General features: G+C 41.3%; 1 protein-coding gene across 1 annotated transcript in view; it reads right to left on the reverse strand.

Moving 5' to 3' along the window:
* The window catches only part of LOC122540993 (WD repeat-containing protein 72-like), a 298,233-nt gene that overhangs the window by 126,590 nt on the left and 146,785 nt on the right, over positions 1–24,858 (reverse strand). The window contains exon 15 of the mRNA XM_043677401.1: positions 4,677–5,521. Within this exon, the coding sequence (XP_043533336.1) occupies positions 4,677–5,521 (845 nt within the window). The remainder of the gene's footprint in view (positions 1–4,676; positions 5,522–24,858) is intronic.

A 24,858-nucleotide genomic window follows, 5' to 3' on the forward strand; every position in this document is an offset into this window, starting at 1 on the left:
CAACGCCCCTCCCCCAAGTCCCTCCTCCCTACCTTTTATCTTAGCCTGCTGGACACACTTTCCTCCTTCCTGAAGAAGGGCTTATGCCCGAAATGTTGATTCTCCTGTTCTTTGGATGCTGCCTGACCTGCTGCGCTTTTCCAACAACACATTTTCAGCTCTGATCTCCAGCATCTGCAGTCCTCACTTTCTCCAGTAATAATACCACTGGGCCATCACCTCCCCTTTCCTACAATAATATTCCTATTTGAGATGGTCCTGAAAGATGTGATAAGAAGGTTTCCACGTTGTTAGAGCATGTAATCTAACACGTGTATAAGCCTCAATGTGTTGAGTTCTGCATCTACATGAATAGCCTATCCTACTGCATTCATAGGATCACCTTGAGTTTACTACCCCCACAATGCTTCGGCCTGCTGTATATTAGGGGCACCTAGAAGGTTGAGTGCCACATCATTGTCCCTGTACATTTCCCCGCATGCTACAGGTGGAGGCTGAGTGGAGGTTGATGTCACTCAGTGTTCAATGTGAACTGTTGCACTGACACATCTGAATCCCTGGCTCCTGCCTCACTGAAGTCTGAGCTGAAGCAGGCTAAACCAATGATTTTAGTTGCAGTGCTTGGAACAAAATATCTGACAAGGGAAGCAATGCTCTAGTGGTATTATTGCTAGACTATTAATCCAGAAAACTTAGCCCATGTTCATGGACGAAACCATTGTCAACTGTTGTAAAATCCATCTGGCTCACTAATGTCCTTCAGCAAAGGAAATCTGCCATCTTTATCTGGTCTGGCCTACATGTGAATCCAGACCTACGGTGGGTGACTCTCAGCTGCCCTCTGAAATGGCTTGGCAAGCCATTCAGTTCCAGGGCAGCTAGCAACAGGCAAGAACCAGCTGACAACGTACAAATCTCATGAACGAACAAAAAAAAAGCTGTCCAATGGAAAAAAAACCACCTTTAGAGAATTAATACCTGAATGTTCCTAATACTGAAGAATTTTCAGTGGAAAGGTATTATCTTTATATTGTTCGGATCCCTCCTGCTATGCAAATGTTGGGGTCCCTTATTCATTCAATCTTAAAAGAATCCTTTATTCAAAGTTTATCACTAAAGAAGATGGTTCATTTCCTGTACTTGGTCTGATAGAAAAATAGATGCGAGAGTATGTCATGATGGGGACATAAGGAATATACATAAGTTCAGCAAGTGAGAAAAAAATATGGCAGATGAAGTTTAATGTAGAAATGTGTAATGTCCTGCACTTTGGTAGGAAGAAGCAAAAGGCAGATTATTTAAATAGAGAGAGAGAGAGACTCCCAAAAAGTGGAGCACAAAGGGATTTAAATGTTCTTGTGTATGAAAAGTTAGCAAATAGGTGTGATAAGTAAATATGACAAATAAAATTTTGTCCTTTATTCTAAAGGATTGATGAGGCTACACCTGCAGTACAATACACAATATTGGTCACTGTACTTAAGGAATTAGAGACACTTCAAAAGAGATTCACTCAGCTAATTCCTTGAATGACAAGGTTGACTTATCAAGAATAGCTACAGAGGTTAGGCCTTTAATCATTCAAGTTAAGAAGAATGAGAGATTACCTATTGAAACATTCACATTTCTGATGAGGCCTGAGAGGGTAGATGTTAAGAAGATGTATCCACTAGTTGGGCAATCTCAAAATAGGGTCACATTCAAATGGGAAAGAGTTTCTTTTCCCAGAGGGTAATGAATGTCTGGAATTTTCCACCTTGGAAAGTTGTGGAGGTTAGATAATTGGAATTATTTAAAAATGAGGTACATAGATCTTTGAAATATTGGGGAGTTGAGGTCCATGAGGAGCTGGCATAAAAGCGGTTAGAGGTCTCAGACAGATAAGCCATGATCTCATTGAATGGCAGGGAAGGAAGGATTCTACCTTTCTTGTGTCCTTGAGGCCCTGGTATCTAATGGTATTCACGTGATAAGTATCTTTACTATGTTTTGTCAGTTGGATGGAAGTGTTCTTATGGTGCAGTGGTAATTTCTGAACCAGGAGGCCAGGGTTTAAATCCCACTAGCTCGAGAAATTTGTAATAACATCTTTGAACTGGTTGATTAGAAAATATCTATCAGTTGGATGTATTCAGTATTCCTCGTGTATTTAATTGTTGTTTATACATTTCTGTTGCCTGTATTGATGCCTAATCCATTAATTCAATTCAAAGCTTATCTGTATCCTGTCTGTCCCCTCCAAGTATATCCTAATTCCAATGGGGATTTCTGGCTTTTCCTGTTAAATTCCGAACAACACATTTAGCAGGATTCAACACGTCCAGGTAATGGTTACACCTGAAACAGGTGAGAATGTTATTAAAATATTTAAATCAAGCTATTTTTGTATGAAATATGAATAAAACATAAACAGACTGGGAATAATCGAGCTACAAGCTCTTTCAAATGTTGCACATTACTCACTACAGATTTTGCATGAAAATATCCTCCGTTGTTACTATCAATTTCTTGAAATCTGTACAATTTGAATAACCAGCTGAACAGGAAAATCATAATGAGATCCTTACATTTGCTAAAACAAGGTTGCACATTCAGACTGAAGTTCAGCCTCACACGTTTGATTGATAAAATTAATCTGAGCTAGCAGCCAGACATCCAACTAGAATATGGGTCGAGAGTGTGACATGGAAAAGCACAGCAGGTCAGGCAGCACCCGAGGAGCAGGAGAATCGACGTTTACGGCATAAGCCCTAAGGGATTCAATTCTCCTGCTCCTCGGATGCTGCCTGACCTGCTGTGCTTTTCCAGCACCACACTCTTGACTCTGGTCTCCAGCATCTGCAGTCCTCACTTTCTCCTACCTAAATAGAATGTAAGTAACTTATATCTGCATGCAATTTTCTATGATACATTCCTATTGCCACATTTGCAAGGAAACTGCTGAAATAAACTTGCCACACAGACTTCCCAAAGCTGGTGTTTCATCACTGTGTGATACCATTACATGAGCCATTTTTGTTTGTGCGCGGGGCACAGGAATTTACGATGGAAATATAAATATTATGCACTGGCATGTTGTGATGTATTGCTCTTTTCCTAAGGTTTACACCTGTTCTTCATGCCCCATAACTAACACTATGGGAGACAGAGTTGAATCGATAAACTAGTACACGCAGTGGTTTCCAGTCATTAACATCATTGCAGTGCATTCTGAAAGATGCAAATCCTGTTATTTTACCCAAACTACAGGGTTAGTTCCACAATCCCATGGCTCCCTTGTGGGGACATGCACTTAAAATGAGTGCAGGATGGACCTGAAGGTGACAGCATCGTCATACAGTGTGGACACTGGCCATTCAGCCCATCAGGTCCACAGCAACCCTCCCAACAGCATTTCATTCGGACCCACCTCCACAACCCTTTCCCTATAATCTTGCATTTTCCATGGCTCATCCATCTAGCCTGTCCATTCCTGGATACTATGGACAATAGGGCAGCACGGTGGTCAGTGGTTTGTACTGCTGCCTCACAGCGCCAGGGACCCAGGTTCGATTCCAGTCTCGGGCAACTGTGGAATTTGCAAATTCTCCCCGTGTCTGCGTGAGTTTCCTCTGCATGCTCCAGTTTCGTCCCACTGTCCAAAAGATATGCAGGTTAGGTGAATTAGCCATGCTAAATTTCCCGCAGTATTGGGTGCATTAGTCATGGGTCAATGTAGGGAAATGAGTCTGGGTGGGTTACTCTTCAGAGGGTTGGTGTGGACTTGTTGGGCCGAAGGACCTGCTTCCACACTGTAGGTAATCTAATCCAATTCAGCATGGCCAGTCCACCTATCCTGTACAACTTTGGACTGTGGATGGAAGCCAGAGCACTCGGAAGAAACCCATGCAGACATGGGGAGAATATGCAAACTCCACACAAACAGTCACCCAAGGGTAGAGTCAAACCTGGGTCCCTGGTGCTGCAAGGCAGCAGTACTAACTACTGAGCCACTACTGCAACCCCGGATGGAGTTAGAATAACCCTATATTTTATAGTATTTACGGACTATTTATAAAATTATGTCATAGGAAAGCCAATCAAGTTTTGAAAGTAATACAAATTTTGGTGAAGCCATTAAGGACATTACATTTTTAACGAGGTTGCTATTACATTTAGTAAGAGCAGACTTCATGCATTAAGAGCCATGCAGTCCTTTGTCAGAAATGTTATTTATGACTCACTGCCATTTGAAAGAAAAACAAAAATCTGAGAGGTTGAATAAAAGGCACTGGTCTTCTGAGCATTAGGTCTGTTTGGAAGATTTGCAATTTTACTCTTGAACAATTGCAGATTTAGCCCAAAACACACATTGAATAGAATGCTACATTTATTTAAACTGCTTTACATTTCTTAAATAAATAAAAAATTATGCTCTGTGAACTCTATTCATTGCTGAAGTTATCTTCTATGGTAATATCCCCACTGACTGTTAATTAAAGTCGCATTGATATCCATAACAATAATCAAATACCAAAATTAATTAGCAAAAGGTGATTAAAAGGCATTTTCTAATCAAGATCTCGCCTGTTAGCAGGAATGTTATAAATATTGTATATCAAAAAGCTTTAATATTGGTGAGGACTTGGATTAATTCCATTTTTTGTTGTATTGTGACTGAACTCTATTGTCCTTACCTCATGGCATTATGTGTTTCGTTCTCCTTGGACAGAAAAGACATTCTCATCTGTACGTTGACCAACAAGATGACAGATAGCAAATAGGATATCATTTCTAACTGAAAGTTTCCATCTGCTTCATCATTCAGGATCTCCTCCACAGAGACAGTGCAAAGCTGGGTAATGTTTGAGACCTGTTTTGCAAGTTCCACAACTTTATTTGATATCTTGCTGCAGAATACATAATCCTTCGTCCCCTCCCGATTGAGCTGATACCATCCCGGCAAAAGGAGAGACAAGTGATCGTCTTGTGACAAAAGGCCAAAGGACACTGGACAGCAAGGCTCAAACATGCCCAGATGCTTTGTGCAGAGTTCATCCAGATCTCTATCCACACCCCATGGAAACAGGCAAGAAATGAGTAATTTAGCTGTGTCTCTGGCTGTATTAACATCCATTCTTTTTACTGTTGACGGTGTAACCCTTTTCGTACCCTTGAGTTTAGTTTTTTGTTTGCTAATTGCAGCAGTTTCCCGCGCAAGTCCATTTGTGATGCTTTCGCTATAAAATAAATGGTCATGGACTAAATCTTTAACTGAACCATTTGCCTGACATGGAGACAATGTTGCCTTATTTCTTTTTAAGGATATTGGTGGTTTTTTCCCATCAATGTTAGCTAGTCTCTTTAACGTTTCATGGTTTGGGATGGTATTCTGTAACTTGGGCTCTTTCTCTTGATGTGAGAACAGCTGTTCGCAAATGGCACTGACATCAAATAGTAAAACGTGGATGGTGCTATCACTCCATTCTGTCTTCACAGGCAGCACCGTGAATGGCTGCAGAGTTGGTTCCAGAAATGCAGACTGCAATTTAAAAGCAAAAACAATGATTAACAGTGATGGAATAATGATTACAAGTAAATTCTGATGCTTAAAAGAGACAGAGGGAAATTATGATGCAATAGACTGTCACAAAGCATGTTGATGTCATTCTAGGTTTATGAAATATGTTAAAAACAAACTAAATAAGCTTCTTTGATAACCTGAAGTGTTCTACAATCTGCAATGACTTAGTTTCAGCCAGAGTACTGCAATGTTTCTATTCTTGTGAGGTTGTCACAATCCCAGACCTGATCATCCAATTTATGTTATGGTTTATCTAGGGAGCAATAACCTTTATTTATAAAGTAGTCAACATATGAGATCCAGCTTCTTACTAAAAGAATAAAGATACAAGATTCCACAATTTTAGAAAAACAATAAACCTTACTATACTAAGTTAGAATAGTAATACAATCCATTAACAGTGCTCTCCAATCTTTATAAGCGCAAGATCCCTTTTTGAATTAAAGTGCAACTCAGGATCTGAAGAAAATACACAATAAATGTCTTATTTTTAGTGCCATACAGATCTAAAACCAAATAGATATAAACATTCATTTTGTCAGCGACTCACCCCAAGTCTCATTGTGACAACTACCTCTGCACATTATCTGCCTGCGTCCTGAAGTCTGGGTTGTAGTTTGAGTCTGCTGGCCATATATAGTCCACCAAATGGGTATCTGAGAGGTGGATGCAATGCGTGGAGTGGATTATCTTCAGTTGGGAGAACACTGTCTCACAGAGGAATGTGAAGCTAAAGTAACCTTTCACTTTAAAAACACAGGATGGTAGTAGTGTCTGCTTTTCTCTGTTTACAAGTCTTAAAATATTAATCTCCAAAAAGCTCAATATCACTTTGGACACCAATTATCTCCATTGTTTGTAAATCAAACACCTGATGGAATCTGGTAGCCATCACACCAATTTCTACTTGAAGGAATTAGAGACAAACTGGGTAAGTTGCTCAATCACAACTAATTCCTGAAAATTGTTTGTTGAATTCCTCTGCTATCTTCCTCAAGTGTGCACAAATGTTTATTGTGTGGAACCTCTTTTCCTAAACTTTTGTAGATTTCTACTGTTTTCTCCAGATATAGGAAGTGTTGTAGTGTCATTATTTTTAAATTGGGAGGACTACAGACCCCCTTTTAAGTTTTATTGCAATCACAGCACTGATCCAAAGTTGCTAAGTCTCTATCCTTTCTCTGTAGTTGACATTCAGTTTCGATGTTATGTCTGTAAGGAACCCAAAGACAACCCAAACATGCACTGTCTAACAGCTCTCTGCATACTTCATTCTTTGATTTAAGGGAAATACAAATCTCAGGCATCATATCTCAAAATCTTTGCAGGATCTTCCCTCAACCTAAGCACAGCACATGAGCACGGTGGATTAGTTCACTGTAGCCAGCATCAGCTTTGTCAAGTAAAGATTCAAATATTGCTGAAGGCCTCTAACTCCAATCAAATGTACAATATTAACAGTAAGTCTCATTACATGGGACAAGTCCATAATGGTATTGATAAAGGAGAGAAGTCAAGATCATTTCTACAAAATGTAACATAGTTCACCAGAGATGCTTGGTCCAAATATGGGCTACCAATTATGTTGGAAACCAGTTTCCTGATTAGAATGCCGTTTTCTCTCATGCATGTGCCTCTTTTTTGGTAGTTTGCAGTATTTTCCTGTAGATATTATTACCCCTTGTTCTCTCTTCAAGGGGCAAAAGAGTGAGATTCTCTTTGATTGCTATGTCCTTCAAAACCATGCACACAAAATCCAACAGCTGGACTGTGCCAGTCACATGAATGGATTCATCTAACTGTAGGGAAGAGCATTCACAAACCTCAAGGTTCTGCTGTAGTTGATGAAAGAAATCTTCAGACAAAGATTTCACTCGTCAGGCTACAGTGGAGGCACTGAGTGACATATCTGTATTGCCATTATTATTTCTCCTTTGTTTTTAAAGTTTGTGGGTAAAGAGTGAGCGACCAGTCGTTGCTTCTTTAATTACTTTGCCATCCGATAATGATTTCAAGTGTTTTGCCAGGAGATGGCAAATTCATAATTATTCTTCAAACAAGCCTTACCTTTTGCTGCTGGTTTAGAAAGTAATTACATTCAGCTTTCAAAACAGCCTTAACTCATCACCTGTCCTAATCTGAAGCACGCTGTTCAAGGGAAGACCATCATTGGATTTACTCTGCATCACAGTGTGATATTGTTCCAAATTGCTCCCCTTTTACCAATCCACGTAAGTTTGGTGATGTACAAAACAAAGCTCTTATTTTTTACAATTATGACCAGACATTCATTTTCCTATTCAGCGTGGAACTCTGTGCATTTTTGGTTTTGTTTTCGATCATCCAGCTTTATCACAGCTAAAAGTGTGGCGTTGGAAAAGCACAGCATCCAAGGAGCAGGAGAGTCAATGTATCGGGCATAAGCTCTTCATCAGGAAAGTCCATAATGGAACTGCATTTGAGTAAATTCCAAAGTTGGGTCAGCACGAGCGAAGAATTGGAAGCTCTTGGAATGTCTCAATGAAATTTGGCAACACACACGATCACTAACATCTGGGATCTATCACAGCATCATTTTGTGGTCTGTGTTGTCACTCTGCCATTGGTCACGCTGCAGGCAAGCCCTCTGGATCGGCACCCTGGAGTATCCCAAATGTAGCAGGCAGCTTTCAAGTTTGGAGGCACAGGAGGTCACTTATAGAGTCATGCAGCACGGAAACAGACTCTTTGGTCCAAACTAGTTCATGCTGAACATAATCCTAAACTAACCTAGTCCCACCTACCTGCTCCTGGCCCATGTCATCCAAACCTTTCCCATTCGTGTACTTATCTAAAGGTGTTCTAAACATTGTAATTCTGCCCACATCTACCACTTCTGCACAACGTTCATTCCACCCTCTGTGTAAAAAGGTTGCCTCTCATGTCCTTTTGAAACCTTCCTCCCCTCACTTTAAAAATGTCCCCAAATCTTGAAATCACCTATCCTCGTGAAAAGACACCAACCATTAACTCTGTCTATCCCCCTCATGATTTTATAAACTTCTATAATATCACCTCTCAACCTCCATTGCTCCAATGAAAAATGTCCCAGCCTTTTCTTCTAAATCAAATCAAACCCTCCATTCCTGGCAACATCCTGAATCCTCTCCAGCTTAATAAAATCCTCCCTATAACAGGGTGACCAGAACTGGACACAGTATTCCAGAAGAGGCCTCACCAATGTTCTGCACTACCTCAACATGACTTCCCAACTCTGATACGCCTGTGGTCACAATTTGTTTTTGGGCTCTAGACCGCTTGTGTAGCTCAGATATTGGATGTGGGCGTGGCAACCTTCCTTGTAAATGTTCTTCAGCCTGCATAGACCTTTTGCAGCTGAAGAACAAAAACTACATGTACACAGAAAAGGAGTGGGCTGCAGAGAGTCCGGATGGACATGACAGACTAAATCACCTCTTGTGTTTCTTGTACTGTAATACACTGGTTTCATATTTCAGTTCCTAGTATATTTCTTACTCATTTGCTCATACTGCTACCACAAAACGTTATTTAGCCTGCTGATGACAGTCCATCTGGACCAAACTGAAACACACGCCCACAAGCTGGCAAGGCCTGTGAAGAGCATGGTCGTTTCTTTAGCTGCACAGCGTCCAGAAGAGGCATAATGATGGATATGCATGCAATGGGGGAAATGCAAAAAGATGGTGAGATCAATTGTCAGAGACTCTGCGATCGACGAGACAATTATCAGCTAGTCTGCGTCGGTGAAGTTTGCACATTCTTCCTGTTTCGTCCGGGTGCTCTGGTTTCCTCCCACAGTCCAAAGATGTGCAGGTCAGGTGAACTGGCCATGCTAAATTGCCAGTGTTCAGGGATGTGTAGGCTAGGTGGATTAGCCATGGAAAATGGGGGAATTCCAGGGAAAGGGTGGGGGACTGGATCTGGGTGGGATGCTCTTCGTAGGCTCAGTTTGAACTTGATGGGCCGACTGACCTGTTTCCACAGTGTAGGGATTCTATGATACTATGATCTATGTGCAGGAGGCCACAGATCCACTACATGTATACATCTATACGTAACTTTAATTCTGACATCCAGAATTAATCTGAAGTAACAAAACACTGTGGTCAATCACTCCACAAAGTGCATTAAATAACATATAAAATCAAGACAGATCCTACAGATGTCACAGCAATCTCCACCTCCCAGATGTTAGTGATCATGTGTGTTGCCAAATTTCATTGAAACATTCCAAGAGCTTCCAATTCTTCGTTCGTGCTGACCCAACTTTGGAATTTACTCAAATGCAATTCCATTATGGACTTTCCTGATGAAGAGCTTTTGCCTGATACATTGACTCTCCTGCTCCTTGGATGCTTTGCTTTTCCAGCGCCACACTTTTCGACTCTGCCTCAATAATTGCTCGTGTCCACAGAGTCCACTTTCCCAATTAGGAGTGCACTCCCATGGATTCTGGAAACTGCATTCCAGCACCGACTGAAAGGCATGACTTCAGCTTGTCCACCGACAGCTCACTTCGCTGAGTTGCTTCTACTCAATGTTTCTCAAAGCTCTTATCTTGCTCAGCTGCCCAGCACAAATATTGCTTGTGGGCTTCCTTCTCTCTCACGGTTAACTACATTGAGCTATTAACTGTGCATCACTTCTTCTGTGATTCATAACTCCCAGGTCTTTTCATTGCCCCTGGACTTTTGCTGACTCTGAACTGAATGGGGACTGCTACAGCAGCACCTTTTTTGGATGGAGCCTTGTCTCCCTGCTCCTAACTGACCAGCAGTCTAAACATAGAGACCTTTTCCTCTGACTGTTTTTGTTCAATTCCTCAGAATTGACTGTTGAGTAAAGTTTAAAATTCATTGTAAGACCTATTTAAAATCTTACAGGCCCTGCTCTTGATTCTAAGTGGTATTGCATGTAACTGTTATTTTGTAACAGTTAAATGGAACAGTCCTCTTGAAACTGTCCTGTTTCCTGAATGTTACAATATTCACAGATTGCTGGCTTACACATTACTAAACAGATACAAAACAAAGACTTCATTGCAGGGCCAAGAATATTAGATAATCATGCAAAGCTTCTCTCCCAGTTTCTACCCAGCAGCCTCTGCCGAAAATGCATGCATATAGATGTCGTATGAAGATAGGGTCGGTTTCACCTCTGATGTTACTTGCAGCTGAATGATGCGCAGACACTCAACGTCAAGGGTTAATAGTAGCTACTTGAGTGAGACAACCTATAGAATTGTACTCTGGCAAGAAGTTACAGCTTTCCAAGGGTGTTCAAACATAGGAAAGAGAAAAAAAACTCATTATAAAAAGATGGGTAGAAATAAGTGCTAGCAATTGTAACACTGGAACATTTGGGAAATTCATCAGCGATTATTTGTCTGTTATTTTAACCAAGGTATATTGAGTTAATGCAGCCAGCACAGGAATGTCATACAAACACATTAAGCACTACATACTTTTATTGTCAACTCATTCACACTCTGTAGCATGTGTTTTTTTTCACGTTTTAAGCCAGGCTTATCCTCTTTGTGATCACATGCTGGAAGCTAACAATCAGCACAGATGCTGTTCTGCAATATGCTCTGCCTTCAGCTTTTCAACATATGCACACACCTTCCCTCCAGCCAGGCTGAAACAATAGCCAGCAGCTTCCTCCGATAACTGACCTTGTGTGAGCCACCGCTTGTAAAGACATTACCATTGTGCTCAGGTCACAATTAACCACAGTCTGTTGCTCAAAAACGTCACTAATGAACCTGTGCAGTAGAAACACATTGGAAAGCCTGAATCCAGCAGGGCTTACTTCATAACCGCATAAACAATTATTGCTCGCTGCTACAGTCATGCAGTATTGTTTCGATGAAAATGTTTGCCTTGATTATGCAATTTGGTCGTTCATTATCGCCACTAAATATTGGCACTCTTGGCTTGCCTACGGCAAAATGCCAATTCCTAATGCTCAGAAAGACGACTTTCAGAAATTTACATAAAACACCATTGTTCAAAACACATGAGAACAAATCTTGTGGCTTAAAAGACCAAACTATTAACTTAAAATGAGTACAACAAATGCTCAATTTTATTCTTCCAGGATTGAATATTTAAATAAAACTGCAATTCACTGAACCTACAGATGCCATTGAAAACAAAATGCCATCAAAATGAAGGCATTTTACACCTTTGGAAAGTACTGAGAGTATAGACTTGAAGATGATCAGAAGAACATTTGAGGAGAGGTTACTACAATGCAAGCCAGGAAAAAAAAATATTATTGGCCTCTGATGGTTCATCAGTCCAATTTCCAATTTAATGGTCAAGAGGTCAAGCCTCAGGGCTATTTGTCACTAAGTTTGCTCACCTCATCTTGATGGCACCTGCCAGACTATAGGCAACCAATGCTGGCACAAAAACACCCAATAGGCACAAAACATTCCATGAGAGAGAAGGGGGAAGGGGAAAGGGAAATAAATTGGAAGAGTGCTGTTTGATTTTTGGATCATACCGGTTAATGTAAACAGATTAGAGACGAGGAGCAGAAGTAGTCCATTCGGCCCTTTTAGCCTGCTCTGCCATTCAATATGAGCATGTTTAAACTTCTACCTCAACAATAGTAACCAAAAGTGGTGATTACCTTGCTTGGATCATTCCACAGATATCCCAATAATCAGAGGGAAATCAAATAGCAAATACCTAGGCAAATCACGGAAAGGTGTGAGAGAAACAGCCTTGTAGTTGTAGAGGATTTCAACTTTGCCAACAGTAACTGGGAATGCCTTGATGTGAAAGGATTAGACAGGGTGGAATTTTTAAAGTTCATCCTGGAGAGCTTTTTGAGACATGACATAATTAGTCCTATTAGGATCATCATCATAGATGGGGTAGTGCAAAACTTAATTCTAACGAACAAAGCTGGTCAGGTGGTTGAAGTTTCAGTGGGTAAGCATTTTGGGGATAATGGCCATAACTCTATAAGTTAAGGAAAGTGCAGAAATGAAGTGTCTAAATTTGGAGAAGGCCAATTTTAATCTCATTAGACAGGATCTGGTAAACATAGACTGGGAGTAGCTACTCACAGGTAAGTTTACATTTCAAAGGTGTGAGTCTTTTAAGAGTAACATAGTGAGAATTCAGGGCCAGTGTGTCTCTCTAAAAGTGAAGGGCGAGGACAGCACGTTACTGAAGAACTGCATAAACAATTATTGCTCGCTGCTTAAGTCATGCAGTAATCTTTCGATGACAACCCTGGATGTTAAAGAGTTTGATAAGGAAAAACAAGGAAGCCGTATGTCAGGCACAGTGCATTGAAAAAGGGAAGGCCTTTCAAAGGTAGACAGTTGGCACAGAGGGGCAGGTGAGATCGAGGAAAACCCCAAAGCTTTTCATAAGAATATTAAACCTAAGAGTGGGACCTACTAGAGTGCAAAGAGGCAATCTGTGCATGGAGCCAGTGGACATGGGTGAGGTCTGAAATGAATACTTCTTAACTGTATTCACAAAAGAGAAAAACACTGTAGCCAGGGATGTCAGTTGGGACAGTGAGATTCTAGAACACGTTAAGATAAATAGGGAAGAAATATTTGATGTTTTAGTGAGCATCCAGGTATATTTATCCCCAGGGCCTGATGAGATGTATCCCAGGCTGCTCTGGGAGGCAAGGAAGGGAAGAGATTGCTGGGACCCTTGTGGAGATACTTAACACTTTGCTGGCCACAGGTGAAGTGCCAGATGACTGGAGGATAGCTAATGTGGTTCCTCTGTTCAACAAAGGCAGCAGGGATAGGTTAGGGAAACACAAACATTAAGTCCAATGTCAGTGGAAAATATTGGAAAAGGTGCTGAAGAACAGGATTAATCAATACTTGGAAAGACAGGATTGACAGAGGTAGCACAGATTTGTTCGAGGAAGATCCTGTCTGACTAATTGATTTGGGTAGGGGAGGCAGGTACTTGTACGCCATTAAAGAAGCATCTGGATGAGATCTGAAAATGCCAGGGCACAAGAGACTATGGACTAAGAGCAAATAAATGGGATTAGTGTACTTTGGTGTTTATAGGTCAGCACAGACATGGTGGGCTGAAGGGTCTGTTTCTATGTCATCTGAATCTATGACTCAATGCCATATGCCCAGGATACATCTTTGGTACCTTTAAAATCTAAAAACATAACTCTTTCTGTATTATATTCAGTGATTTGACCTCCCCAGCCTTCAGTGGTAGAGAATTCCACAGGGTCACTACCCTTCAAGTAAATCAATATTTCCTCATCTCAGCTCGGAATGGTCTATCCCGGATCCCGAGACAGTGAACCCTGTTTTTCGACTCTCCAACCAGGGAAAACATCTCCCTGCATCTGATCTGTCGTCTTTTTATACAGTTCAATCAAATCCACTCTCATTCTTCCAAACTCTATATAGGCCCAGTCAAGCCTCTTACGACAGTCCTGTCATGCCCAGTATAAGCTTAGTGAACCTCGACTATGAGGAAGGGCTTTTGCCTGAAACGTCCTGCTCCTCGGATGCTGCCTGACCTGCGCTTTTCCAGCACCACACTCTCAACTCTAATCTGCAGCATCTGCAGTCCTCACTTTTGCCGTTGGGCAAGTATATCCTTTCTTAAGTAGGGAGACCAAAACTGCCCTCGATACTCCAGGAATGGTCTTGTCAAGGTGCTTTAAAACTGCAATGAAACAGTCGACGTGTGAACTCAAACCTTGACAGGACATTGGATGGGTAGCTACCCCCACAGGTAAGAAAGGAATTCTTTTGCCCAAAAAGATCACTGACTGATGCAATGTGATTAAAGTATCATTGAATCATTTCACTTTGTTTTGTTTGTCGTTTACAGTCCTCAGTATCCCAGGTTTCAGGGCTAGGGCAAGGGCTACTGTGTTCCACTGGTTGTCTTACACTCATTCACTGACAAACAAAAATAACAGGCCACAATAGACAGCAATGTTATTAATATTTAAATCAATTCATTCAATAAACTGTCTGCCCAAGATCTTAAGAAATAGAAGCATGCATAGACTATTTGGTCCATCAGCCTGCCTCAACATTCAATACCTTCGTGGTTGATCTTAGACCTCCACACCACCTCCCTATTCGCTCTCCATATCCCTCGATTCCCACAATTATACTGAGTCCCTTTTCTCCACTACGTCTTCCATTCACGAAGGAAGCACCTGAGGATTCCCGTCATCTCAGAGTCTGGCAGCGTTCCGACTTCTGAGGAACCTGTTCCATCTGTTAGTGAGCAGATTCCTGTTGCCAAAATCAGAGACCTAACAACTAGTGAAGGATTAACCAGCCCTCGAATCATATTGGCAGTAACCGAGCCAGTTGCCCGTTCAGAAGTCAACGTTTCTGAGGTAGCAGCTACTGAGCTGTCTGTTCCTGTGGAAGGAATAACAACATCGGCAAGACTTGAAGGCAGAGCAGCAACTCCATGAGAGGGTCTAGGGCAGCATGGTGGCTCAGTGGTTAGCACTGCTGTTTCATGGCACCAGGGACCCGGGTTCGATTCCACCCTCGAGTGACTGTCTGTAAAGTTTGCACATTCTCCCCGTGTCTGCGTGGGTTCCCTTCAGGTCCTCCGATTTCCTCCCATGGTCTAAAGATGTGCAAGTTAGAGGATTGGCCATGCTAAATTGCCCGTAGTGTCCAGGGATGTGCGAGCTAGATGGATTAGCCATAGGAAATGCAGGGTTACAGCGATGGAGTCGAGTCTGGGTGGGATGTTGCTTAGAGGGGTGGTGTGGACTCAATGGGCCGTGTGCACACTGTGGGTATTCTATGATTCTAATGAGGAGGGTGTTGCTGCAGCAACAGCAGTCCCAGAAGACTGTGCAACAGTCCCTGAGGAGTTTACAAAATGTTCCACAAGACACTGTGATCCCAATCACAGAGACTACCACAAATATATTAATCAAAGAGGGAGCTCAATAAAGCAGCCAATATTCAATCTCATCCCCATTGCTCCAATGGGTAAGTTATTGTAGTGATCACAGTAAATCTGTCATCGTGTGATGCCATTTCATACGTTCTAGAAGATGAAAGGGCAACTTAGTGTCTTTTGAATTAGGCTAGCAACTCAGAGGTGATAAGTTCCAACCCTGCTGCAGCAAGTTGTGAAACTGATTTCAATAAATCTGCTTGTCTGTGGTTTGCACGAGGAAATACTCAATGAATAGATCTCATTCCACCTTCCACCTCTACCTGGCAGACATACATGTGACACCAGTCCACACAAGGTGATTAGCTTTAGATGCCCTCAGATCAGATCGAAATTGGCAACGCTTATTGGTTTGCCACTGCTGCTCTCATGCCAAGAATAAATTAAACCAGATCACCCAGAAAAACCAAACATCGGTCCATTCTAATTCTGAAATGCTTTCAATGGTGGAACATCCACAACCCTCTTGAGTTGAAAGCTCCAAACATGCTCCACCCTTTGAGTGAAGTAATTTCTCTACTTCTCAGCCCTAAATAATTGGAAGTTTATCTTGAAACTTTGTCTCCTGTTAGTAACTTTCCTGAGCAACAGAAACAATCTCTCAATATTAACCCGATCAGTTTTGAAGAGGAGGAATGGACATTGAGGGTGATGTGAAGGATGGTGGAACCGGTGGCGCGGGCAGAAGCCTTGCAAGCGGTGTGCCAGATGGAGGTTGGCAGCGAAGGTGGCTGGCGAGTACAGGTGGGTCTTAGCCCAGGGTGGGATAAGCAAATCTTAGCAGGAGTTACATACTTAATGGTAAGGTCCTAGGGAGTGTTGCTGAACAAAGAGACCTTGGAGTGCAGGTTCATAGCTCCTTGAAAGTGGAGTCACAGGTAGATAGGATAGTGAAGAAGGCGTTTGGTATGCTTTCTTTTATTGGTCAGAGTATTGAGTACAGGAGTTGGGAGGTCATGTTGCGGCTTTACAGGCCATTGCTTAGGCCACTGTTGGAATATTGCGTTCAATTCTGGTCTCCTTCCTATCGCAAAATGTTATGAAACTTGAAAGGGTTCAGAAAAGATTTACAAGGATGTTGCCAGGGTTGGAGGATTTGAGCTATAGGGAGAGGCTGAATAGGCTGGGGCTGTTTTCCCTGCAGCGTCGGCGGCTGAGGGGTGACGTTATAGAGGTTTATAAAATCATGAGGGGCATGGATAGGATAAATAGACAAGGTCTTTTCCCCGGGGTCGGGGAGTTCAGAACTAGAGGGCATAGGTTTAGGGTGAGAGGGGAAAGATATAACAGAGACCTAAGGGGCAACTTTTTCCTGCGTGTATGGAATGACCTGACAGAGGAAGTGGTGGAGGCTGGCACACTTGCAGTATTTAAAATTCATCTGGATGGGTATATGTATAGAAAGAGTTTGGACGGATATGGGCCGGGTGCTGGCAGTTGGGACTAGATTGGGTTGGGATATCTGGTCGGCGTGGACGGGTTGGACCGAAGGGTCTGTTTCCATGCTGTACATCTCTATGACTCTATGACTCTATGACTCTATTCCTAGCACAGGGACAGTGAACCCCCTCAGGGAAGCCTAGCTTGGAGCATCTGTGGGCCCATGGCTTAAGGAAGGTCTGTAATGTTTGACTTTTTCAACTTTATTTCTTTATTTTCCTACTTTTATACTAAGAGGGCTATAGTGCTGAACTTCTAAACTTATTTCTTTATTTTTCTACTTCTGTAGCTAAGATGGCATCCTGTGTGACGACATCATACACTCTTAATTGTACTCTTGTACACTGTACTTGAATACACGTGACAAATTAATTTAGGATAGCTGGCAGCATGGACGGGTTCGACCAAAAGGTTTATTTCAATGCTACAGATCTTTATGACTCTAAATCTAAAATCTCAACATATTACTGAAGAGTGTGTGGAACAGGATGCCAGTAGAATTCTTTAAAGGGGCAGCTCAGGAGTTTAGCTGAATGGATCTTGCATGAGGATCTTCCAGCCTGAATCAGAACTTTTATCTTGTGACTGTCTGCAATTGACTATGACCTTGAATCTCAATTGTTCTGCTGCTCCTCCCAGGCATTGGTTAGGCATCTTCGGATAAAATGACTCTGTAGCTGAGCCAGCTCATCGTCATGATGAAGCTACTGAAAAACAGAAATTGCTGGAGAAACTCAGCAGGTCTGGCAGCATTTGTAATGAGAAAACAGCTTTAACATTTCAAATCAAATACCGTTCTTCAATAATGAGGACCTTGGTGTCAGTGAGCATGTGTTTGATGCCTCCAATTGATTGGAGTGCCTGAAGAGCAGCTTCAAGTTGCCAAAAATATGCTCCACAATTATCCTGCTACCTCCCGAATCCTTCATTTATTTGTGTTCTACATCAGCCTGCGGTTGCTGCATAAAAATCGATTACGAATAGAATCCCTTTCCACTCATGTAGGATATATCAATACGAACTGTAAAACACATACTACATCAGCATAATCATCCCCTGCCCTTGTAGAAAGACAACAATGGAATGGAATTGCATTGTTCACAGCCATGCTTGCTTTGGTCAGTGAGAAAATGATGGGATCGTTAGCCCTTCTGAATAAAGCAGCAGTCCTCCCTCCAATGTACCTATAGGCAGCAGATAGCACTGCACATGCTTCCATTTGGAAGGAATCAGTCTGAATTGTAACTGAGTGCAGCACCACTCCTCCCTGCGCAGATACTGCTGCTCAATCTATCCCAGGAGTCTGGGCTTGTGGTCGATCCTGACAAGATGATACTGATGCCATCCCAACTCTCGGCCAACACATCCTTGCTTTTATTCCAGTTTGGCCACTATGCCATCAAGTACAATGCCAACAGCCCACAATGAAATGTAACTCCAGGGACCAGCTGAGATCATCATACTGTATACTGTCAGACACAGCTCAATAGGTAGCAGTCCTACACAAAGGGGTTACATAAAGGCAAGTCTTTCTTCCTGGTAAATAGAATACTTGCCATTGAGAACTGGAAGTTACTGATGTAACATGTCTGTTCATAATGCTTTCTGTTCCATCCCAAAAGAGGTCTACCCAAGGATCATGGTCATGAATTTCATTTCTTCCCATTTCATCAGGCGGGTCACTGGGAAATACAACCCAACCCCTGTCGTAATTGGAATGAGGTCAGTTAGGCGAATCTCATAGAATATGAGTTCCCTGATTGGGGCTATTAATCTGGTCCAATAAGGGGCTCCTGATAGACAGATGTAAACAGGAGAGCCACTGATTCTGTTCACTTTTGGAGCCAGCTCTGTACTAGCTGGGTTAGGATCATGTACTATGCATGTGTAAATAAAGGATGACCTGATGATGGGATATTGGCCTTTGTGGAGTTATTTTGCCCCCAAGTTACAGTCAGGACCATATGCCACTCCCAGTGTCAGAAGCTAATGCCCTTGGTGTAATAGCAGAACTGTGGAACAATCTACCGTGCCAACTGACCTCCACAGAAATATTTAATAAAATTCTGCTTGAAGAGATACAACTTAACCTTAAAGAGGTGCTGGTTCCCTATGATAATCTGGGAGTTGAGATGATACTCACTGAAGGACAGGGGGCAAGGAGCAATTGTTAAGAGTCACGCCAGTGTGCACAAAGTATTGAATGGGGTGCTGTTGGCATTATTTGGATTCCTACTGTTTCCAACTTGCAAAACGACTTGATTCAGAGGCTTGAAGCAAATTGGTCCACTGAGATTCAAGATAGGGATTTTATTCTGAGATGAACAATAAGAATTATTTCTAGAATCCAAGAATATGATAGAAATAGGAGAAACTTCAGCCCTCAAGTAGATGACTGGATAGTGACATATGGAAGACAATAGCCAAGAAAAGATAGCTGGAGAACATTGTGATCAGAGTCATGGTAGTTGGACAGCACACAGGTTCAAACTAATCAAAGGCAATGTCAAGATGGAATTAAGCTCTGGGTAGATGGAAAAGGAAATAACTTTACTCACTGGGTGCAATTAGGGGAAAACCAAACATTTTTTCCAAATGGAAAAGATGGGTCAAATTCCCACACACATTTGTATTAATATTGAGATCAGAATCATGAATCACTAGGAATAAACCTTTTAGAGTCACAGGAACTCGCAGTTGATCTGTAAATGAGGATTCCTACAGAAATAAGGGAGCTAGATGAAAAGGCATTGGTTAATATTTTAGGAGCCCTGTAAGTGCAGAGGTAAACACAAGGTCTAGAAGATCATGGACATGAACTTGATATTCATTAAGGACTGAGGCAAAATAAAAGTGCAGCAGCAGCTCAAGCGCATCAACATTTGTTTGACAAACTCAGGCGTTGTTTATCTGTCGCAAATTGGGAGCTCATTGAAGAGATAATTCAGTTAAAAGATCAGTGCTATCCAGCAGACATAATTCACTTAAATATTTAAGCTGTATTTAATAAAGCTCCACAAGTGATGCATGTGGAATTAATGGCAAATTAGCTCGCTTGGCTTAGCTTGGCAATGGAAAACATGAGGTAGCAGTAAATGGAAAAGGACTACTTCTAGGGGCCAGAGACACATCCGAATTATGGAAGGCTGGAATTATTATCATGAGAGTTAAGAACAGTCCAGGGAATAGCACTTTCGCTAACAATGTAACAGTTCTGTTGACACGCAAGCATGTTTGTTAGGCTTTGTGCATTTTTTTCTAAGTGGATTGATGAATTTAATGTCAGTAAAAATAAAGTAATACATATCAGAATATTAAAGATAAGCTCATGTTCACTAACCACCTACTTGGTTTACACAATTATCAGTCACATTCAAATTGATAAAGTAGCACACCAATGTTAAAATGTCAGATCTGAGTCCCAACAGAAGCCAGAGAGGCAGTACACTATGAAATAAGCTACAATGTAGTCTTAAGCAAGATATACAAACTCTGATGATTAGTTACATATTCTGGACATTTAATAATATAACTGCAAAGCCTCCTTTAATGATTTAAGATTATGGACATACTTGACTGCACTCTCAGATTTATAATTTACTAGCCAGAACCTCCTCAGCAGTATGTGTTTCCAAGGCAGGCTCTTGTGAGATGTGCTTTCCATTCTGCAGCCCTGCTCACTTACGATAATACAGTACAGGTGCAGCCTTAAATGCGAAGCTATTGTCAAAAGGCTCGTTATGCAGTCAGGTATTTCTTGAGACTATTTGATTATGAATCAAAGCAGGATATTATCGTTCCAATTACGCAAATACTAAGCAAATATGCATTTTCTTCCATTGTTCCACTTTGAGGTATTTAAATCAAACTGCCAAGGAAAACATTGGATTTGGGCCTCAGAGTGACAGATTCACAACAGTTAATTTAATTGCAAATAAAAACTGCTCTTAATTATCTTTGCAAGTGAAACGGCATTGGTAGATCTACTTTGCTGGATGTTGTTTTCAAGATTGCACTAAACTTTGTGCTATAAAGATGCAGAATAGCAAACACATACACGGACCACGAGGCTTTGTTGTGGAGCAGAAAGACTGGTTCAAACAAGCATGCTGCATCTCAACATCCAAAGAATAAGAATAAATGCCAACCTTCAATAACAACTACACTATCATCGCTACATTCTGAAAATGTTACAACAGCTACACTGAGGGAAACATTTCCAGGAACTTTTGGAACTGATTTGTGATTTCGAAATGTACACCGCAGATAAAATAAGGTTAATTTATTCCCAGTGGTACTGTACATGACTCGTTTGTCTTAATGAATGTATGCTGTATTAAGTGCCCGAGTTATAGACGTACATCTTAGAAAAGTTGCCAACATTTCAAAAGAGTCTTAGCTCTCATGGAGATGGAGGAGCTCGTGTCTATTGTCTCATAATGCAGACAGATACAGCAGCAAACGACGAATTGATTGCACTTTCGGCAAGTCTCCAAGACAAATGGCATACTCTTCCCGTACCCAAGACACTTCACAATTTACATCACCCATAACAGTGAATTTGCCTGTAATTTGCAGACAAGTCTAGCTTTTTATTAATAAAAACAGTATAAATCTGTAAATAGTAAATTCACTACATGCAGCAAGCACTTTGAATTGCATGCAAATTATTTGTAGCTTATGCTGATTAATTCAAGATCATTTGTCTTCCACTCAAACATGATCAGACATTCCCTCCCACCCACCTGAAGCTTCTTCTCCCCATTAAAGCTGATAATTATTCTCCTCTGACTGATAAATGTCAATGGGGAAATGGGGCTGATATTTGAGAGTCAGCCCTCAGAAGGCCTATCAACCCTTAACGTCTCAGAGGATAGGTGCTATGAACCATACAAATGTGTTGCCTTTGACTAGATTCCTCACAACCTGGCTTTTTATCCGCCCTTGATGTCCACGAGAAGAATGCAGACATTATAAGAGGTCACCCTCAATCTCAGGAAAGGGCAATCTTCCCTTGGGTGTTTTTCCCCAAGCCATATGGACACCCAAAGTATTGGTTTAATCAATACGTGAAGATGGACCTCTATTGAGCTCAAGGGGATCTGGAGTCCAGCACTGCCAGATGTCACACTTGGCCTGCCCTTCCACTCCTTTCTTAGCAGATGGTTCTCTAGTCGCCTGTGCCTCAGGCTGCCAAGTATAAAGAAACTAAATGCAGGAAAAAAAGCCTCATCCAAATTGTAAAGGTTGAGAGTTCTTTGTCAACTCACTAAACAATAAAACTGAAAAGTTGAGAAAAGCAAGTGCATCTTGGAGAAATCCCAGCAGAGTGAGTATTTACATGATTACACTCCCCACAATATCATGTTTCTGTTGCTTTTTTCCATTGCAAACTTCGGGCACTTAGTAGCTTTGTGCCATTTAGAAAAGTCCCTGTGAAGCAATTTGTGTTTAAGAGACATTTTCAGCAGTCAACAAAATTGACTGGCAGCTGTAAGACAGATACAGCAAGGCAGGTTATATGTCCATGTGCATTTATAAGATACCCTGATTTGAGAACATTCAGAATTAAGTCTCTATTAAATGCACTTTGTTAGATTCAGGCGGAGTCATGCTTGTCCTCCTCCAGTGACTAACAGCTGTAGGCAGGTTTCTATATGGTTATTTCTAAATTGTATAAACTATTTTTTCCCACAAATATCAATAAGCAAACTTGGTAACTCAGTTACAAATGAAAACTAAGTTGGTGTCATCATTCCATTAACCTGTAATACTTTTACATGGCTGTTTCCGTCAATTGTTTCACAAATTTATAATTTACATACAAACTATGTACAGTGCTGACTTTAGGGTTCCTCTGACATGAATTTCATTCTTTTAAATGTGATCTAAACTAATAGAAACTTAGGCTGATCAGTTAGCACCAATTTGTGCTGAAAACCAATTGCTGAGCAGAATGCATTTGTATCCCAACTATAAAATTGCAATATTGCCTTTATTTCTTGCACAATAGGGTAAATTCTATGTGTAACCCTGCATTGTAATTTCTTACTTTACTTAAGAAGCTCTTGTGTATGATTTAACATGATACATGATTACTTGCCTTTTATTTACAAGCTTGAACTGCTTCTAGTGATTACTGCAGTAAACAAGGAAATAATTTTTAAAAAGAAAACAAAATACACATAATTGCATGAGTGATGAGCAGCCTTTAAGCCCTTTCATGTTGTCGAGTTCTGCTTTTCAATTACATTAACAGAATCTGTTTGCTGCGTTCTGTTTGATCATGTCCTATCTTCTGACCCTGAACTGGTAAAGGCACTGTCTCTGGGATTAAAGGTAAAACAAATCACCAGTACCTGGGAAATTAAACATTTCTCTCTGGCTTTTGTCTTGAAGTGGACTGGCAAAGAAACCTTGAGACCTTTATATTCCCCAAGAAACACCTCGACCTGATCCACTATTCCATTGTGGGTCTTCCTTGAATTAGATATAACTTGGGTCACCAAAGCTCCATCCTCACTGAGTGGCAAAACAAAACTCCTCCTTCCTGACAAGTGTGGAATGAAAACAGTGGTTTGCGAAAATAAAGAGGAAACACAAGCCCTTTCTTCCTTGGTGTGGGCAGTGCTGGGGATGTTTTGAACATTCAGAATTGAATCCTCAAATGCAGCAGAGGGAAGGGCAGCAATCTCAGTGATTGGCAGCAGAAGAGAAACGTAAAAGCCCTCAATTTTTGCAGCTGATGCACAGGCAGAGTTCAGTTTACAATAGAAAGAAAAACAGCATTACCCAGCTAATGGCAAAGGCAATCATCTGAACACCGTGCACCTCTGCTAACAGTGGGGCTCCCATCCTCAGTTAAGCGGTAGAGTGCCTTTTAGTTTTTTTTTGACCACGGCAGGGGTAAACAACCTATTGCGCAAAACCCACTGGCTGGTAATAAATTACTATATCGGATACCTTTGTTGTCTCTCACCAATGATTTCACTTCGTCCTCCTACTATCGTTACTAATTAAAGCTGTGACAGCTTTAGATTTTTTTTATCCTGCTGTAGATCACGCCTTCATCTCCCAACTGCTTCAGTGAAGGGTCAAGAGGCCCTTTTGACCCCTGTCAGTTACTATCCATTGACCACTTGCTATTTAGTGCAATCTCAAATGAACAGATGGACACCTCACTGCCAGCCACCAGAGAGGCCACAAAATAAAGAAAAATGATATTGCGCTGGGGTTTCAAACTGGTTTGTGAATGCAAACATTGGGCAGGAGCTCCTTAATAAAGCTCTATTCCCTTCAAAATGTGCAATCTATCAAGTTAATAGCGATTAAAAGATTTTATCGTTGGGACTTGTGTCCATTTTAAAAGGAAGGAATATTTTAGCTGAAATACTGTGCAAATCTGAACAGTAGCCTGGCCACATCTGTGCATTTTAACAGTCACTCGACATCATCTCATATCGACATGTGCTGCAGGAAACAGACAGAGAGAGAGAGGTACAGTTCACCAGCAGAATTCAATTTCAGTTCAGTTCTTGGAGTATTCAAGCATCGAAGCTTTTACTGTTCCGCTTTGGAAAAGAACAACTTTTCCAATGACATCAGCAAGTTCAGGCTCCACCCATTTACAGAAAAGGAAAATCAAGCTATTCTTCAAAAGATCTCAGAAAACCTCAAGTACAAAAGCCTCTTCCGGTTATCTATTTATATAATGCAAGGGAAAAAACAAACAAATTCTGGTGAAAACAACAGATGCCGAGATCACAGCGGGTCAGGCAGCATCCATGGAGACAGAGTAAGCTAATATTTCGAGTCTCGATGATTCTTCATCTGAGCTGAGGTGTGGAGGGAGGCAGCATTTATCCTATAGTTTTG

The sequence above is a fragment of the Chiloscyllium plagiosum genome, chromosome 36 (assembly GCF_004010195.1).
Source record: "Chiloscyllium plagiosum isolate BGI_BamShark_2017 chromosome 36, ASM401019v2, whole genome shotgun sequence".
NCBI lineage: Eukaryota > Metazoa > Chordata > Chondrichthyes > Orectolobiformes > Hemiscylliidae > Chiloscyllium > Chiloscyllium plagiosum.